Below are 18,575 nucleotides of genomic sequence, written 5' to 3' on the forward strand. Positions count from 1 at the left end.
CAGCAATTTTGTATAATGGTAAAGGAACCAAGGCTCTGGAGTAATATCATCTGGGTTTGTATCCTGGCTCCACTATATACCATGGAAACTGGGCAAGCCATTTAACAGCCCACAGCCTCCATTTCCTCGTCTGTAAAATGGGTACAATAGTACCACTTATCGCCTAGAATTGCTGTGAGAATTATGTGAGGCAATCCATTTTAAATGGTTAGTAACGTGCTGGGCATCTAGTAAGAACTTAATTCAAAAAACCTTGCAGTCTGTCTCTGCTGGACACGCTGGGACCTTAACACATGCCTTCTGCCAGGTATGCAGGAAAGGGAATAGCTGCTGGTTACTTTCTAACTCTTGGCCTGATTACTGCTATGGTAAGCAAAAAACATCAAAAAACGATGTTTTTTTTGGTCACTTTTCAGAATCGATAGCAACCAGTTTACTCCCTCAACAAAAGGAGGCTTCTTTAATGCCGGTAATTGTTCCTTTTCTTCAAAGAACTGTAATCATTTTGAGCGTGATTATTTCTCTCTCCTCTAGAAAGGTCCTGCTGGCACATAAATCGGTATTCAATGAACATTGGAATCAACTAGCCATGTGATACATGACCTGGAACAACTGACACCTCTAAGCCTCCAATGAACCAGCAATTCACTGAGAAAGATGCACCCAGTGTCCTTGCGGTGGAACAAGAACTCATCCCTAGTCCTAGCTTCCCTCGGAGACAAAGCGGTCAGAGGGTCAGGGAAGAACACCGCTTGCTCCACTTGACACTGCTAGCCAATAGTACACCAAAAGTGATGCTGTGATATAAAATTGCAAAGCTGGGGGAGGGAGGAGGAAAAGGCGCCAACCTTAGGCGAAGTCCTTAAGCTTCCGCCCGCGGTTCGGAACCGAGTCTTTTCAGCCGCCGGAGGTCGCTGCGAACAGAGCCTGGGACTCTATGGTCGCTCCTACCGACTCCCATGAGCAAGTGCGATCAAGAACCTCCTATATACTTCCGTTTCCGGCTCGCTCTCTCTTTTCGTGCTGAAAGCGCTCACGCAGGCATGGTAGGATGTTGGGTTTGGGGCCTGGTAACATCCAATCTAATCTTCCCCCGGCTGTTGACGGTGTCGTCCCGCAATGGGTGTAACCCCCTACCTGGACTCGCTGTGCTAGAGAAACTCAGTGTTGTCGAGATCGGCCCCAAAGGGACCGGGCTCTGGAGCCAGGAATTGAAGTGGTGGGATCAAAGAGGTAGAACTTAGCCGGTAGCCGGGGTAGAGTTATGAGCCCTTTCCTCCTTGGGACCTGGCCGAGGGTACTCTGCCACGAGCACGTAGTGCTGGGCTGCTTTTCTAGTTAGAGCTCCTGGAGCGTTGTTGTGTGGTAGCAAGGAACCAAAGTTGAGTCTTCGTATGATGCTTCGCTTTCAGCTGGATCACGGTAGGGCGTTGTGCTTTCGTGGTTTGATAACACTGCGCATGCTGAACGGTTTGTTTACTAGGTGAATGTTCCTAAAACCCGCCGAACTTTCTGTAAGAAGTGCGGCAAGCATCAACCCCACAAAGTGACACAGTACAAGAAGGGCAAGGATTCTCTATATGCCCAGGGTAAGACGAATTTTACGTAATTGGGGTTTAATGTGGCATTTGTGTTGTGGTGTAATAGATTAACGCAGTTAGGTTTTTGTGGATTGAGCGTTACTGTTCTTGCAGATAGGTCCCATAAGTCTTTTCCGTGTACCCTAACAAATGATTTTCATTTTCTCAGGAAAGCGTCGTTATGACAGGAAACAGAGTGGTTACGGTGGGCAGACTAAGCCAATTTTCCGGAAAAAGGTTAGTGATAATTGCTGTTTGACTTGTTTCCCAGTTCCTGTGGTATGGGCCTTGGATTTGTCTCTCGTCACTCCTATAAGATACTGATACTAGTATAGTACCTTTTCTGTATGGGTATAGTAAGGGCTCAGTTATCTAAAACTCAGCGAGGTTATGTAACTTACTTCCAGTGACATCTATGAGGTTATAGAGCTGGGAGTGCATCCCAGATCTGGCTAGTCTACAATCAAAACATTTCAAGGTTTTCCACTTTTAAGGAATGTGTCCTGCCTTCCTAAGTACTGAAGTATGAGTACATGAAATCTTTTCTTTTTGCCAGTTTCCTGTCATGGCCATGTGAGTCCCCAGCTTTAACTCTTGAATAGCCATTTATTTTGTCAGTCTGTTTGTTCTACTCTTGGTGATTTGGTTGCCATAAAGGCACAAGTGCCTGGAAACACAGCATTACCAACTCAGCATTTCTTTTCCCACTTCCCAAACTGCTCACCCAGCCTGGTTCCAGAAAGCATTTAAAGGAATAACTTTAGTGTTTAGGTGCAATAAATGGTTTGGTCCCAAGGTGATAAAAAGGAATGCTTGAGTATCTTTTCAAATTGGGGTAACTTGTTTAGAAAGGTGGCGAGATTCTAGCTAGGCTGTGACTTCATGAAAACTGTAAACTAGCAGCAGTACAACTCTGACTGAAGTGGCAGACTGTAAAAGCCGAGTATTATGGGAAAGTGTCCATTTTGAGTAAAGTAATTCAGTTTATTGCATGTAAATTCTAGATGTGATTATAGGTAGTTTAAGAATTAACAGATCTTAAGTAACAGTTATGAAGGAGACCAGAATGGTCTGCTGCTCATTGTGGCAGAATAGACAAATACATTGAACTAGGCTGGGAAGGAAAAATGGTTTTATTGGCTGGCAGAGGACAGGAGATATAATCAATCTCAAATCTTACAGCTTTTTTGTAGGTTTGAAACAGAATTAATCATAGACTTGATATCCCTGGGAAGGGTTTAGGAAGTTTTTCTAGTTCTCTGCTCCAAAGTCTCACAGTTACAAGACTAGAGAATGAATGAAGTATTACAAGGATACGTCATACATTTTCCTTACAAAGTAAAAGGTCTGGTTAATATTAAACTCAACAGGACTATGTGCTCTAATACAGAAAAGTCATGCTTATTCAAAAATGCTTGTTAGGTTACAAATACATAATGAATTATGAAATTAAAGTTATTTAGTTCAAGGTGGCAAGCTCTCTAGGATGTTGATCCGAAGAGTTGATGGTATAGTATAATGTCATCTTGGCTAATTTTTTGTCCAGAAATTACATGTTCTTTTAAATCCACTGAGATTTTTTTTTTAGATTACTGTTTTCTTCCTGTAGCTAAAGACAAATAACAGGTTTAACATTAATAAAGCAAGTGATTTCTTTTCGCAGTGATTTATAAAGGGTTTGACCTAATCTTTTCCAGGCTAAAACTACAAAGAAGATTGTGCTGAGGCTCGAATGTGTTGAGCCCAATTGCAGATCTAAGAGGATGTTGGCTATTAAGAGATGCAAACACTTTGAACTAGGAGGCGACAAGAAGAGAAAGGTATATGATTTTGGGTGGGAGGTGCCAGCTTTTGTTAAATTTGAAGAGGTGAACATTTCTGTTTTGTGGCATAGAGGTCAGGGGCATTCTTCTCTAATAACAACTAGATCCATAGCTGAAGGTGTAAGGATCTTTTTTTTTTAAGCAGTTCATTCACACACCATAAGTGTACAATCAGCTGCTCTCAGTATAATCAGTTGTGTTTTCACACCACAATCTATTTTTAGAACACTGTCATTGCTCCAAAAAGGAAAAACTCATACCTATTATACCCCCCTGTTCTCACTTAGCATTGGTGTGGTGGCTTTGCTAAAATATTACTGTTAATATAGTCCATAGTTTGCATTAGGTGTGTTTTTTCCCATATTGTAATAGTGACATACATTTGCTCACAGAAAAACATCCCATGTGTACCATTAACCACATTAATCGTATTATACTGTCCCATATTTTATCCTCTAGCTTTCCTTGTGATATACATGACCTAAATTAAGCCCTTCAACCACAGTCTCACACGATTCAGTGCTGATAATTATACTCATGATGTGCTACCATCTGTTCATTTCCATCTATTCTAAACATTTACAATCAACTGAAGGTATAAGGATTTTGGTTCTTGGTAGGGAAGGAAGAATGGGAATTGCTTAAAGTATGGTGATCTTTAGAAATAAACATTGTTTTAGGAGGCAAAATATAAAACTCACCCTTTTTTTCTGTTCTATTACAGGGCCAAGTGATCCAGTTCTAAGCTTTGTCTTTTGTTATGACAATAAAATCTTAAGGTTATGGTCATTTTGTTTGGCTGCAGTTGGTCTTTTCAGAGGGAAATAAACTAGTAGATGTATTTGACTCATTTTTGATTGGCTAGTTGAGCTGATAACGTTGAGATGGTCTAATTTGGTACATTAATTATCTGGGGCTTTTATGTAGAGTTCCAGAAAGAACCATAGGAGAAAGTGACCTGAAACTTAAGATAGCACTTAATTAGGGACTTTAGCCTCAGGGTATTTCACAGGGATCCACTGACAATTGCACTTTGTATTTTGAGTGAAGGTTGGTTTTCACACTACTGTACACAATGCTTGAAGTGTGTGCCTTTATTTTTTTGCTTGTGTGGGAAGAGGGTAATTGTAAAGGATGAACAGGCTTGAAGCCTCCACCATAGGTTTGTTCTCAGGGAAACCAATTTTAGGAATTCATGCCCTCATCCTCCAGTTTGAAGATCACTGCCTTAGGCGACCCATGAGGTAAGGCAATTCATCTTAAAGGGAGGGGTCCACATGCTTGTCTTGTATCCTAGTCAGTGAACTGCATCCTATAATAGTCTAGCTTGTTCCTTCCAGCCGAAGCAAGACAGTGCCTGTGGGATTTACATAAGTTTTTAGGGTTGAAGTCCAGGCATAGAACCCAAGCTCTCTCTTCACAGGAAGGAACTGGGTGATGAGGCAGGCAGGATTGCAGGCCACTCCTCGACCCAGGGAAGCAATTAAGATGGAATGAGAACGAGGTCCACCAATCTCCCGTAGGTTTACTATAGCCACAGCCCAGGCAAAGCCTGAGAGAGGTCGCTCCCACACCTCAAAGTTGTCTTCCTGAAAAATAAGCCAAAATAATAGGTATGATAGCTTAATAATTGGCAGGAAGTTGCCTTTTTATTTCTGGCATTTTATTGTCAGAACTATCAAGCACTTGGAGAAATTAAAGTTATTCAGTAGCATATTTTGGAAATGAAGTTCTTTAAAATAAAGGAGACTCATTACCAATTCTAATAAATGGGGAAAAATAATTCTAACTGATTTAGACCCAAGACAAACTTTGTATTTCATTAGAGAGGGCAAGAGAAACGTTTCTTGCACATACCTTTCTAAGACAATACCCCTGCTTGCCCAAGGGGTCCTGGTTGATGGCAATTACGTCCTTATCCTGAAGGAGAGCTTTGGCTTGTGGGCTGATGTGTCGGAGATCATTAGACATAAGTAATGGAGCTGCCATGATGGCCCAGAGGGCCATTTGAGTTATCTGCTGATCCCAGCTGAGGCCAAAATTGCCAATCACTAACTGGCACAAAGGATGAAATAAGAATTCAAATGAGACATTCAAAGTTGCCTAGATGACATACACAGAAGCCACTTCCCACAATACCATGCTGTAAGTGGTAAACAAGACTTCTAAGGATTTTATTTCTCTATCTTGAATGCCAACTAGGAAACAGGCCTACTACAAGATCTTGGAACAAGGGTTCTTACCATATCTGGGTCATTCCAGCCCCCAGGTCCAGCAACATCAACAATACTCTCCTGGTTAGAAGATGTCCAGTCCAAGATACTTTTTATACTTTGCCAGGAATCAAAAATATCACCAAAATTTCTCCAGTGGTTGCAGTACTGTCTGATTTCTGTGTAATTGGGCTGTGAAAACATATGACCTGATGACTTTCAAACATCCTAGGCAGATGAAAGACAAGTTGAGAGAAGGAACTTTCCACTTTTTCTTTAATTTTCCAGATATAAGGTCTCCATGAGATCTAAATTCCAATTACAATGGAACTTCTCCGTAAGAATTTTACCTTAGAAGTATTCCATATCAAAATTATAATGACATTAACATTGTTTATTCTGGGAATTTACCAAAAAGTAACAAAGGTATTAGGATTTATGAATGATTTTTAAAATATTCTTTATTGTTGTGGGCAATTAAGGCAGCATGCATAGAATCTACCTTTCAGCAATGCCGGTAACATGACCGCCTGAGCTGATACAACAATAGCTTAGGTCACCCTCTCCCTTCTTTACAGAACCAGTTAGCGCCAAAAGTTCTTACCTCAAATCTGCCTTCCGCCCTAGCAACAGCAGCTGCCAACCCCAGACTGCCACCTATCCTTACCCGCCACCCCCCTCCTCCCTAGAGTATATATGCTCAGTCCCCTCAATAAAATTTTGCAGCTTGATCAGAATACTGTCTTGCTGTCATTCTTTGTGTCTCTTGTCCCATACCATTCTTCCCTCATAGGATCTAGAGCTCCCGTTGATCGTCCCGCTGGCCGGGACACTTTATACTTTACCAAGTATTTTCAAAACTATGAATTGAACATGTAATACTTTTTTTTTAAGGAGGTACTGGGGATTGAATCCAGGACCTTGTACATGGGAAGCAGGTGCTCAACCACTTGAGCTACACCTGCTCCCTGTATTTTATAATAAAAGAAAAAGCTACAAAATGACAGGTCTCATTGTCAAGCATATGATAACACAATCTGAATTCTAGGCATATAATTTGCTAACAGAATGAATGGAAGTATGTAGGTAGGTATTAGATGGGATATCCAAGGTTTAAGATGTTGAAAAAGAACAGGTTATTTTGCAGAGATTTGAAGGAAAGAGTGGAGATTCTTTACATAAACATTCAACACCATATGCTAGGGATACAGTGATAAAGTCACAGAAGGCCCCTGCCTTCTTGGAGCTTACATTCTCGGGGGGGAGGGTGACAGACATTAAACACGTCAACATATACTTGCATATGGTATTAAGAACTTTGAATGAAATTAAACGGTAATATGATAAAGGATGAATAGGTCCAAGGTTTTATTAAAGCAGAGAAGAGTGAGTAGGTGGAATTTGGTCTGAGATTTCAATAGCAAGGAGCTGGCCCTTTAAAAATCTTGGGGAACAAGCATCCCAGGCACAAGATAAACATCAAGCTTAAGAGCCCTGAGGCAGAAATAGGCTTGGGGTGTGAGGGACGAAAAGAAAATTGATGTACTTTTGGCAGATCTGGGTGGTAGTGATGATTGAAAGAAGTAGACTAGTTCAGGGTTTATTTTGGAAGTAGTGATGGGATAGCTGGTGGATAGGATATAAATGGTGAGATAAAGAGAAGAAGCAAAGATGACTTCTCAGGTGCTATACCACAATTACAGCAATGGCCATAATGAGAAGTGGTTGGATTTTGAGAGGTGATAGTGACTAGCAACTTGGCAATAGGTTCTCAAGTTCTGAAAATCTAGCAAGGCTCTAGGGTATTCTGGGCTCACTAGCTCACCTTCTGAAAGGGCTTCATATAAAGGGGCCACTCACAGGAGTATACAATGCTTCTGCCAGTCCTGTTCAGAGCCAAGGACATGTGCTTATAACCTGAATGAGAAAACAATGGGTAAAATTAAGGAAAAGAAGGCAATTTCCAGCTGGAGCTGTACATTTTAAAAGGAGGTTGCCTGGAAGGTCCCTGTTTATATTTTAAACCAGCAGCAGAGAGGTCACTGCTCTATGCTTAAATTGTGTATAGTACTTCCCTAACTGCTGGGATTGTTCTGAGGAAGTAGTGCAGGAATGGTGAGTATCTTGAGAACAGAAGACAGTGAATGAAGATAGATTATTTTTACTCTGACTGACGTCCTGGACTCTTTCCTCTTTTTAAATTTTTTTTGGTGAGGGCACCATACACCTGTGATATTATAATAGAAATTTACAATTACCAAATTGTAATAGACTCTGAGAGCCCTCTCAAAAGCACACAGTATTAACCAGGACTGGGCATGTGTGGATTTTATGTGAATGAATGAATGGACAAATTGAAAGAAGAGAAGAGATGGGAATCTCTGGAACACTGAAAATAATTATTTTCTGTACTGTGAATGGGTATTTAAAATATGAGGATTAGTTCCTTGAATGATCAGATACTTGGCCTCAAAGTTCTTCCCTTTATCTGTGGCTAAATCTCTTGCATGAAACATACCATCTGCCAAATGTTCCAAACTGTCACAGTAACAACCGTCAAATTTCAGTAGATCTACTCCCCAGTCAGCAAAGGTCTTGGCATCAATATCGTAGTATCCAAAACTCCCAGGGAAGCCTGCACAGGTGTGATTTCCTACATCTGCATAAATTCCTAGTTTCAGTCCTTTGCTATGGACCTGAAATTAGAGGAAACAGAAAGTCACCACAATAAAAGGGCAATCATAACATGGCAAAAAGAGAGAAACACTGCAGACAGGGGTGGAGACAAGTTCACTTCACCAGGGACCAGAGTCTTTTCTTCACAACCCCCAAAATTATCCATATGAGTTTGTTGGGAGACAAAGAGCAAATCTGCCAATTCTGCTGAGCTAGTTCAAACTATACATGTGATCTATGGCACAGACAGGGGAAAGCTGTGTGTTACTGTAATCTTGCTCTGATGGGATCCTAAATGTTATCTTTCAGGGGCAATGACAGATTTAGCTCCAGAATATATCTTTTCTATCTTCTAAAATTCTGTTACAGTACAATTCCAATATCTCCTTAAAGAGTATATGGAAATATATGTATGCATATGTCAAGCACCAAGTTCCTTTTTCCTCCTAGAGAATTGAGTGGTTTCAACAAACAGAACTTCTCCAAGATGGGCCTCAAGAGCTATTGCAAAATATGTCTGTTGATGGGATGAAAATTCCCCTTGATGAGCCTCACAATTCAACATTCAGATAACAGCAGATATTCTACTTTCTAAGTGTACCAGGGCTGTTTCTGAACAAACTCTGTACAGAAGTACTTATAGTCCCCTGCATGAAAGAGAGACTTAACTATATCTATAATCTCACATAATTAGCCAGGCGGTGGATCCCACCAGGAAAACGCTTAGGATCTGCCCGAAGTCTGCCTTTTGAATCTCGTTCGGGAGCCATCCAACAGTCATCAATGCTGAGGTACTTATAACCAGCATCCTTCCAGCCATCAGATACCAAAAGCTCTGCCATTTGCATGAAGAGCTGCTCCCTGAAAGACAGAAGTCCAAGAATCACTATAATTCATTCAACAAATACTTGGGTACCTCCTATTTGTCAGGCATCTTGGGTTTTATAATATTTTTTAACCCAATCATAGTGAGGTAGTGATCACAATCAATACAAGGCAAAATGGATTTTTCATTGGGCCCTTTTCTTCTGTCTCCCCTATGCCCTTAATTCTTTTTCCTCAATAACCCCAAACAATTAAATTAAGAATGAGAAATATATGAAAAAACTGAAAAGGCTACTAGAACTAAGCTCAGTAAAGGTGACTAATTACAAAGTTAACATAATCAATAGCTTCTATAGAAAATAACAATAAATGATTTGGAGAGAAAAAGAGCCCATTCACAAGAGCAACAGAAAGATCTAAAATACCTAGAAATAAATTTAAGCTGTGTGCAGGGTCCAAATGAATAAGACAGTGATGTTCCTAAATGACTTAAATAAATGGAGTGACATTAATTTGCTCTTAGATAAGACAACTCAATATTAAAAAACTAAGTCTCCCGAAAATATTTTTATACTTTTAATGAAATCTTGAACAAATTCCAAAAGGGATTTTTTTTTAAAAGATTTATTTATTAATTTAATTCCCTCCCCTCCCCTGGTTGTCTGTTTTCTGTGTCTATTTGCTTCGTCTTGTTTCTTTGTCTGCTTCTGTGGTCATCAGCTGCATGGGAAGTGTGGGCGACGCCATTCCTGGGCAGGCTGCACTTTCTTTTCGCGCTGGGCGGCTTTCCTTATGGGTGCACTCCTTGCATGTGGGGCTCCCCTGCGCGTGTGGCTCCCCTACGCAGGGGACACCCCTGAGTGGCTCGGCACTCCTTGCGCGCATCAGCACTGCGCATGGGCCAGCTCCACACGGGTCAAGGAGGCCCGGGGTTTGAACCGCGGACCTCCCATGTGGTAGACGGATGCCCTAACCACTGGGCCAAGTCCGTTTCCCATCCAAAAGGGATTTTTAAGGAACTTGGGAAAATGAGTAAAAAAGTTCACCAAAAAGATTAAACCATGCGAACAATCTGTAAAACATAAAATGAAGCTGGTGATGTACAACTAAGCATTAAAACACACAGATCTGGGAAGCAGATGTGGCTCAAGCAGTTGAGCTCCAGCCTACTACATGGGAGGTCCTGGGTTAGGTTCCCAGTGCCTCCTAAAGAAGACGAGCAAGACAGTGAGCTGAAACAATGGGCTGGTGTCGTGAGCTGATGAAACAAGAGACATAAGAAGGAAAACATAATGAGAGACACAAGAAAGCAGGGAGCAGAGGTAGCTCAAACAATTGGGTACCTCCCTCCCACATGGGAGGTCCTGGGTTTGGTTCCCAGTGCTTCCTAAAAGGAAGATGAGCACACAATGAACAGACACAGCAAGCACAAACAATGGGGGGGAGGGGAATAAATTAAATATTGGAAAAAAAAACAGATCAGTGGAATTAATTACACTTAGGTTAATTAACTTGCCCAAGATCACACACAGCTAAGTAATGAGGAGTTAGAATTTGAACCCAGTCAGGATGACCTGAGTCTTGCTGTTAACTGCTAACTACATAAACATGATCCCATTTTTACTGAAAATAATGAAAAGACAACAACCACTTAAAAAACACATACATATACAACAAAAAGAAATATGTAAACAGGAACAATCAACAGACACTGTACCCCAGGGTAACAAAGGTCTTAGTCTGAAACCTAGAAGGCCAATTTCTTCTGTGATGTCTGACAAATATCTTGACTTTATCTGTGATTATATTTATAGGAATCACTTATGGACATAGGGATGTACTAGGACTTCTGCCTTTAGAGGGGCCTCTGCATCATGGATGACCTTATTATGTTTTTAGCAATCTCTATCAGTGGTCCTTAACCTTTTATAGACCTGTGATTGCAGATCCCTTTGAGATTCTGATGTAAGCCAGAGAACCTCTCTCCAGAAAAACATATAGAACATTTACAGATTTCCGTTCACTTTACCTTGGACTCCAAGTTAAGAACATTTGCTCTAGGAGCCTAATCAAAGAGTCAGACACTGTGCTATACTTTACATTGATTATCTCATTGAAAACTCACCTGTGTGAGATAAGAACTTTTATTTATATCTTACACATAACAAAACAGATTGAGAAGGTCTTATTTCCCTTCAAGCACTCCACCCCTTCCTCCAACCCCATTACCAACTCTAGACTTTACGTGGAAGTTTCTCCAGGATAAATTTGAGACTACCGGCTTGGAGGGGACATTCTGCTCCTGACAACAAACCACCAACATACAGGCTGTGTGACCTGGCTGCTGAGATTCCCTCATGATGTCAAATTCCAATCTGCCCAGGCCGCTTCTTAGTGGCTTGAATCAACTCTGTGAGGTAAGAATTGGTTTCCCAATTTACAGACAAGGAATGTGAGAATCAGATAGGTCTTATTTGTCTTATCCTGCCTCAATCCTCTTCTATTGATAGAAAAAGTCCTTCCAGGTCAACCTTCTAGCCTGGTGGGGGAGATCTAAAAGACTACGTACCACATGTCTAACTCCCTCGAGTTATAGCCAAGGAACCCGTGACCCAAAAGAGGAAGAAAGGGCCACGGGACTCAGTCCCTCATCTCTCCTACCCTCTGCAGCAGTACTCCGAGCTATCACCTGGCACAGGCTGAGCAGAAGCTTGCAAGAAGGGTCTGAATGGAACTGGATGGTAAATGATGTCCCCAGCTGGGTGGCCCTGCAGGGAGAGAGGGTGAGGGGAGTAGGGACCACTGGCCTGACTTCCATTCTAGAAAAAAACATTTAGGGCTAGTCCCGATCCGGGGCAATTTGCTGGGGACAAAAAAGCCTCAGCAGTAGGGGAGCTCTCCCTCCGGCTCAAATGTTCCCGCTGAGAGTCTCCATACCCCAAAATACACCGCCACAGACATAGGGAAAGGAGAAGGATACGGAACCCAATATCTCTGACACCTGATGCAGGAATCCGGCTCTTCCTGGCAGTCAACGTTGCACATAAAGCGCTCCCAGTGCAGCCAGCCCATGGTTGGGGTCATCGCCAAGCCATTGTCCAGGGCCCTGGCCCCACGGACGCTCCAGAGAACCAGGGCCAGAACTCCAAGCGAAATCGCGCGGTTCAGCCACGAGCCTCGGCTCGCCAGCTTCACTGTCTCCATGATCATCCGCGGGTAACCCTGAACTTTTAAATTTAACCTTAGAGGCGGACCAATCACCGACGGCTTATTAAATAATGACGTCATTGTTCCTCAGGCAACTGGTATGGTTATCCCCAGAGGTAGACCAATGATCAGTCCCGTAAGGCGAACAGCAACCAATCATACTCTTCCTTTCTTGATATTGGCCCGCCCTATTTTTTTCATTCCAGAAGGAAGTGCGGCATCTCAGTGATTCTGAGTTTAAGCCGAGAGTTGCTCACGTGACCGAGATCTCACATGACGTAGGTGATCACGTGATCAACCGCTTACGTGAGCAGAAGTAGTTCTGGTCGTCGTCTACCGTCTCGCTATACCCGTTTGAGGGAAGAAGGAGGAAAATTATCCGGTATTGTTAGAGGTTGGTGTGTGGGTGGGAACTAGGGACTCAGGGGTGGTGATGATGGAGACCAAAGAGGGGTTTGGGGGCCGCCTCCGCCTTTTTCATTCCCTGCCTCCCCTCCCCCCGCCCCCCCATCTCAGTGCCGGGAAGCCGCCTTTGCTGCGCCTGGTGGGGAAATGGTGGACGTGACTATGTATGTGTTTTTGTGTATCTGTCTGACTAGGCGGGTATCAGGGAAACCTTAAGAGCGACCTTAAGGTGGAAAACATTTGAAAACCACGGCTCTGAATTAGAAAAAACAGATATTGAAACCAGTGGTCCACCGGTGCAAGCCCTCTGTCTCCACTGTGTGATTGTCTGTAGGGGTAGGCACCGAGTGAATTATTTTATCTGTAGAGTTACATCTAGGCAAATGCTGAGTGCCTGAGAAGAGATGACCAATGCTTTTACTGAATATTTAAATAGCATTTGTTTTTCTGCTTGTAACAGTAATTTACATGTTCATTTTCGAGCATTTGAAAAATAATAGTATACTAAAAAAAAATTCGCAACCCGGAAATAACTATTTAACATTATGGTGTATTTTCTTCCGAAGAAGAAAATATCGGGAAGAAAATACACTTAATTCCACATGTCATTACAAATTTTTTAAAGCATGTGTCTAACTCACGAATGGAATCCTGATACCCACTTAAACCATCAGAGTGCTGATGGTCTTCCCAAGAGATTCTGTAATGAAGCACTACATCTCTGCCGCTGTTAAGGGGCTGTTAAGGCTTAGGGTGCTGCAGGGACTTTAAATGGGATGGGTCATCCCAGGGAGAAGGCATGCAAAACACCAGCCTGTAAATCTGCCACTCAGACCTAAGGATGTTTTATAGAAAGATTGTTATCACTGCAGATGCAGTGCCAGGCACATAATAGGCAATTAGTAAATGTTTATTGAATTGAATTCTTAATATAGTTTTATGGCAGTTATTACACTTTGTACTTTCCTTGCAAGAGGCCCAGTGTTCCTTGACCATGTCAGATATGCTTTCCACATATAAAATTAGAAGATTTTATAATATCCCAAGAGAAACTTTGGAATTTCCCAAATTCCAGAAACGCATTTTTATTTTGAATTTGTTATATTTTTGCTGAATAAAAATAATTCGCTCTGTAGAAAATTAAAACACTACAAAAAGTTGAAAAAATGGAATTGGAAAAAGCTGTAAAGCTACCACTCAGAGTAATCAATACTAATATTTGACATATTTCCTAGGCATATATTTTTTCTAACATTTTTTATTTTATTTACAAACTGACTTAAAGAATCAATATAGAAATATATAGTGAAAATTCACCTTCTCTCCCTCTATTCTCCAGTTCTTTTCTTATAAATACAAGTTTCTATTACATACTTCCAGATCTTTTTCCATGCATTCACATACACGCATATAACCTGTGCTTATATTTTAATATATGTAGGATGATGTTATGCATATTCTTTCATTTAATGTATTTTGGAAAAATTTCTAGGTCAGGGCAGATAGACAACTTTTGTTAAACTGCTGCATAGCATTCCATTTCAAGGATTAAGCATAATTCACTCAGCCATCCCTCTTTTGAAGAAATTTAGGTTTCTAGTTTTCTGCCATTACTAACAGTGCTACAGTGAACATTTGTGAATATTTCAGTTGACTAGATTCCTAGAAGTAAAATTATGGGGTCAAAGGTATGTGTCCATATATTTTTTATATAGTTGTGATTATAAAGTAGCTGTAATCTTGGGTCACTTAAGATTATAACATGTTTTTAAAGTTTGTAGTATTCCATTTTATTATAAAATACCTTTCAAAGAATATATAACTCCATCAGTCTTTGTCTGAATTTCAAGTCATCTCCTTAGGACATATAAAATTAAAGCAAATTTAACTGTGTCAAAAAGTGGGAAATATGATACATATTGCCAAACTGCTTTCCAGAAATACTGTATCAATTGTCACTACTCTAGTGGTATATTAGTTTGTGAACTCTGAATAACATTGACTTTTTCTCACTGTTTAGTTTTCTATCTTGATGGGTGAAAAATAGTGATTAATTCTGGTTTTACTTTTCATTTCTCATGAGTGGTAAAGTTTGAAAATTCCTTCAAGTGTTTTCTAGCCATTTATATTTCCCAGACTCCTCTCCTTTGTGCCTCTATATCTAACTTGTCATCAACTCCTGTAGATTTCACATTTCTGCTATGCTTAAATCACATCCTTTTCCCTTTTTAATGCTGTTGCTATAGGTGAAAACCCTTACGTGATATCAAAGAGGCCCATTCTAACTGATCACAGCTAGTTTGAAGCCAACCCCCTTCCATGTGAGTGCCACATTGTTGCCAGGGTGCATTATCTGAAAGGGTTCTTATGATGGTCCCTTCCCTCACACCCCTGTTTAAAACCCCTAAAAGGCTTTTAGTGTTCTATGTCAAGCAAGACCTTTTGGATTCTGATCTCTACTTTGCCAGCCTTATCTCTCTTGCCTTGCCCCCTCCTATGCTATGTTCCGTTATAATTTTTTTGTTTATGGATCCCTGGACGGTTAATCTGTTTCATTTAATCATAGTACCCTCCTTACACTCTTCACAGAGTTTTGTCCTAGTAGGTATATTGTATTTTTGTCATAGTACATTCCTGGTCCACCATGGGACCATAAGCCCTTTCTATGCTTGTTGATTCTTTTATATGAGAGCCTAGTGCTGAATGTGGCAACTAAAAAATACCTGCAAAATGAATGGGTGATTTCCCTGTAGTCTTTTTTTTTCATTTATTTCCTGATTTTATTGATTCACATGAGTTCTTAATATAAATGTGTTTATTGCCAGTATCTTCATAAGTGTGTGGTTTGCCTATTAATTCTATTTAATCTTACTTTTGATTGTATGTCATCTTTTATTTGTTGACACCTTCCACTGATTTCATTGCTGTTGTTATTTTATTTTATTTTTTTGTGGTACTGGGGGCCGGGGCTTGAACTGGGACCTTGTATGTTTGGAAGCAAGCCCTTGACCACTGAGCTGCCTTCCTGTTTTCTGACTATGATTTTAATGCAAGTTCAGTGCAGAAAACTTGGAACATACAGAAATGTCCAAAGAAAAAAATTCCCTGAAACAGAAGTACCCATAATTGTATCGCCCAAAGATAGCCACCATTAATGGCATCTTATACATAATAGGTGGTCAGTAAATATTGAGTGAATGAGTTAAAAATTTAGTGTCATCTTTTCGTTTATACAAATGATTACACAAAAGCTATCAGTATAAGTTTTTTATTTGTAGTTTGCTTTTTTCACTTAATATATTGTGAACATTTTCTTGTGACAGTGGTCATCTTCTAATTTTTTTTTCAGCCACATCAAAATTGCATTAAGCCTAACTTGCCACCAAGAGCCCAACGGTCATCATGATGCTGAGCACGGAAGGCAGGGAGGGGTTCGTGGTGAAGGTCAGGGGCCTACCCTGGTCCTGCTCAGCTGATGAAGTGATGCGCTTCTTCTCTGATTGCAAAATCCAAAATGGCACATCAGGTATTCGTTTCATCTACACCAGAGAAGGCAGACCAAGTGGTGAAGCATTTGTCGAACTTGAATCTGAAGATGAAGTGAAACTGGCTTTGAAGAAGGACAGAGAAACCATGGGACACAGATACGTTGAAGTGTTCAAGTCCAACAGTGTTGAAATGGATTGGGTGTTGAAGCATACAGGTCCGAATAGTCCTGATACTGCCAATGACGGCTTCGTCCGGCTTAGAGGACTCCCATTTGGCTGTAGCAAGGAAGAAATTGTTCAGTTCTTTTCAGGGTTGGAAATTGTGCCAAATGGGATGACACTGCCAGTGGACTTTCAGGGTCGGAGCACAGGGGAGGCCTTTGTGCAGTTTGCTTCGCAGGAGATAGCTGAAAAGGCCTTAAAGAAACACAAGGAAAGAATAGGGCACCGGTACATTGAAATTTTCAAGAGTAGCCGAGCTGAAGTCCGAACCCACTATGATCCCCCTCGAAAGCTCATGGCTATGCAGCGGCCAGGTCCCTATGATAGGCCGGGGGCTGGCAGAGGGTATAATAGCATTGGCAGAGGAGCTGGATTTGAAAGGATGAGGAGGGGTGCCTATGGTGGAGGGTATGGAGGCTATGATGACTATGGTGGCTATAATGATGGGTATGGCTTTGGGTCTGATAGATTTGGAAGAGACCTCAATTACTGTTTTTCAGGAATGTCTGATCATAGATATGGAGATGGTGGGTCTAGTTTCCAGAGCACCACAGGGCACTGTGTGCACATGAGGGGTTTACCTTACAGAGCCACTGAGAATGATATTTACAATTTTTTCTCACCTCTTAACCCCATGAGAGTACACATTGAAATTGGACCCGACGGCAGAGTTACTGGTGAGGCAGATGTTGAATTTGCTACTCATGAAGATGCTGTGGCAGCTATGGCAAAAGACAAAGCCAATATGCAACACAGATATGTGGAGCTCTTCTTGAATTCTACTGCAGGAACAAGTGGTGGGGCTTATGATCACAGCTATGTAGAGCTCTTTTTGAATTCTACAGCAGGGGCAAGTGGTGGTGCTTATGGTAGCCAAATGATGGGAGGGATGGGCTTATCCAACCAGTCTAGTTATGGGGGTCCTGCTAGCCAGCAACTGAGTGGTGGGTATGGAGGTGGTTATGGTGGTCAGAGCAGTATGAGTGGCTATGACCAAGTTCTGCAGGAAAACTCCAGTGATTATCAATCCAACCTCGCTTAGAGAAGGTGTGCTAAACAGCTACTACAGAAATAAAAGCTGTGCATATATGGGAGTTGAATAGAATGGGAGGGATGTTTAGCATATCGGTATGCTTGGTAAATGGGAAATATAATTGATTCTGATCACTTTTGATCAGCTTTCTTTCTTGCTTTTTTTTTTAAGAAAATGAAAAAATTCATTTAACAGTTTTGCATTACAGGCTTGTGATTCATGCTTACTGTAAGTGGAAGTCAGGATTGTTTTAAAACTTCAAGCTCAGTAGTTTTGAACACTGAAACATTCATCTAGGATGTAATAACAAAGTTCAGTATTGACCATAACTGTTAAAACAATTTTCAGCTTTCTTCAAGTTAGTTATGTTGTAGGAGTGTACCTAAGCAGTAAGCATATTTAGGTTAAAGCAGTTTCACTTATGTTAAATGTTGCTCTTATACCACAGTACATTGAAAACTTTGGATGCATGTTGAGAAACATGCTTTTCTATAAAACTCAAATATAGGAGCTGTGTCTACGATTCAAAGTGAAAACATTTGGCATGTTAATTCTAGCTCTTTGGTTTAATTCCTGTAAGGCACGTGAGTGTACACTTTTTTTTTTTTTAAGATCTGGGACAATTTTAAGATGTAATACCAATACTTTAGGAGTTTGGTCGTGCTGTTTGTATGAAATTCCAAGGCTTTGATTTAAATTTTTCCTTGTATTGTGATTTCCATTTAGATGTATTGTACTAAGTGAAACTTGTTAAATAAATCTTCCTTTTAAAAACTGGAAAAATAATCTTGTAAAACTTATTTTTTTATTATGTTCTATCATATAGCATACTGTAATTTACTTTTTATCCCCTGCTACTTTTTATTTTTTTTTACTTTTAATCCCTTACATACATCTGTGCACATATGTTGAGATTATTTCTAAGACACATTCCTAGAAGTGGAGTTGGTGAGGCAAAAGTATACACGTTTTTATGGAACTTTGTGTTTCTACCAAGAATTTGTTTTATTTTTTCCCCATACCTTCCTCACTGATGCGTATTATTCTTTTATATCTTTTCCCATTTATTAGTTGAAAAGTGGTATATCACTGCTATTTTATTG

At 40.7% G+C, this 18,575-nt stretch overlaps 4 protein-coding genes across 6 annotated transcripts in view; 2 read left to right on the forward strand and 2 right to left on the reverse strand.

The window, feature by feature from the left end:
• Nucleotides 1–949, reverse strand: part of BTK (Bruton tyrosine kinase) — a 37,976-nt gene extending 37,027 nt beyond the window's left edge. Inside the window, exon 1 of the mRNA XM_058291326.2 lies at nucleotides 849–949. The gene's annotated coding sequence lies outside the window, so the exon portion shown is untranslated. The remainder of the gene's footprint in view (nucleotides 1–848) is intronic.
• On the forward strand, nucleotides 938–4,192 carry RPL36A (ribosomal protein L36a). Its single transcript, XM_004484866.4, has 5 exons — nucleotides 938–1,046; nucleotides 1,484–1,589; nucleotides 1,750–1,817; nucleotides 3,278–3,400; nucleotides 4,128–4,192. Exons 1-5 carry the CDS (start codon nucleotides 960–962, stop codon nucleotides 4,146–4,148), a joined length of 405 nt encoding a protein of 134 aa, XP_004484923.2. The 5' UTR covers nucleotides 938–959; the 3' UTR covers nucleotides 4,149–4,192.
• On the reverse strand, nucleotides 2,696–12,538 carry GLA (galactosidase alpha). 2 transcript variants are annotated; one of them, XM_004447576.5, is made up of 7 exons: nucleotides 12,119–12,538; nucleotides 8,979–9,153; nucleotides 8,135–8,312; nucleotides 7,442–7,533; nucleotides 5,647–5,808; nucleotides 5,261–5,458; nucleotides 2,696–4,992 (listed from the first exon to the last, which is right to left on the reverse strand). In XM_004447576.5, the coding sequence occupies exons 1-7, from the start codon at nucleotides 12,403–12,405 to the stop codon at nucleotides 4,726–4,728; spliced, it is 1,359 nt and encodes a 452-aa protein (XP_004447633.2). In that variant the 5' UTR covers nucleotides 12,406–12,538; the 3' UTR covers nucleotides 2,696–4,725. The 2 variants fall into 2 exon arrangements, with proteins under 2 accessions (XP_004447633.2, XP_058147310.2); XM_058291327.2 differs by having other exon boundaries at nucleotides 2,696–3,189; nucleotides 12,119–12,436.
• Nucleotides 12,539–12,595: 57 nt separating this feature from the next.
• Nucleotides 12,596–18,255, forward strand: HNRNPH2 (heterogeneous nuclear ribonucleoprotein H2). 2 transcript variants are annotated; one of them, XM_004447578.5, is made up of 2 exons: nucleotides 12,596–12,706; nucleotides 16,079–18,255. In XM_004447578.5, exon 2 carries the CDS (start codon nucleotides 16,132–16,134, stop codon nucleotides 17,479–17,481), a length of 1,350 nt encoding a protein of 449 aa, XP_004447635.1. In that variant the 5' UTR covers nucleotides 12,596–12,706; nucleotides 16,079–16,131; the 3' UTR covers nucleotides 17,482–18,255. The 2 variants fall into 2 exon arrangements, with proteins under 2 accessions (XP_004447635.1, XP_004447634.1); XM_004447577.5 differs by having other exon boundaries at nucleotides 12,603–12,718.
• Nucleotides 18,256–18,575: the final 320 nt, after the last annotated feature.

Source organism: Dasypus novemcinctus, chromosome X (genome assembly GCF_030445035.2).
Source record: "Dasypus novemcinctus isolate mDasNov1 chromosome X, mDasNov1.1.hap2, whole genome shotgun sequence".
NCBI lineage: Eukaryota > Metazoa > Chordata > Mammalia > Cingulata > Dasypodidae > Dasypus > Dasypus novemcinctus.

What these genes read in the sequence shown, in the direction of transcription:
- RPL36A (XM_004484866.4), top strand. Translation starts at nt 960, where the DNA reads ATGAGCAAGTGCGATCAAGAACCTCCTATATACTTCCGTTTCCGGCTC. An exon ending in GGATTCTCTATATGCCCAGG is followed by an intron (nt 1,590 to 1,749) that starts GTAAGACGAATT and finishes TCATTTTCTCAG; the next exon opens with GAAAGCGTCGTTATGACAGG. An exon ending in GAGGCGACAAGAAGAGAAAG is followed by an intron (nt 3,401 to 4,127) that starts GTATATGATTTT and finishes GTTCTATTACAG; the next exon opens with GGCCAAGTGATCCAGTTCTA.
- GLA (XM_004447576.5), bottom strand. Translation starts at nt 12,405, where the DNA reads ATGACGTCATTATTTAATAAGCCGTCGGTGATTGGTCCGCCTCTAAGG. An exon ending in TCCACCGCCTGGCTAATTAT is followed by an intron (nt 8,313 to 8,978) that starts GTGAGATTATAG and finishes CTCTAATTTCAG; the next exon opens with GTCCATAGCAAAGGACTGAA. An exon ending in GCTGGAATGACCCAGATATG is followed by an intron (nt 5,459 to 5,646) that starts GTAAGAACCCTT and finishes CCTTTGTGCCAG; the next exon opens with TTAGTGATTGGCAATTTTGG.
- HNRNPH2 (XM_004447578.5), top strand. Translation starts at nt 16,132, where the DNA reads ATGATGCTGAGCACGGAAGGCAGGGAGGGGTTCGTGGTGAAGGTCAGG.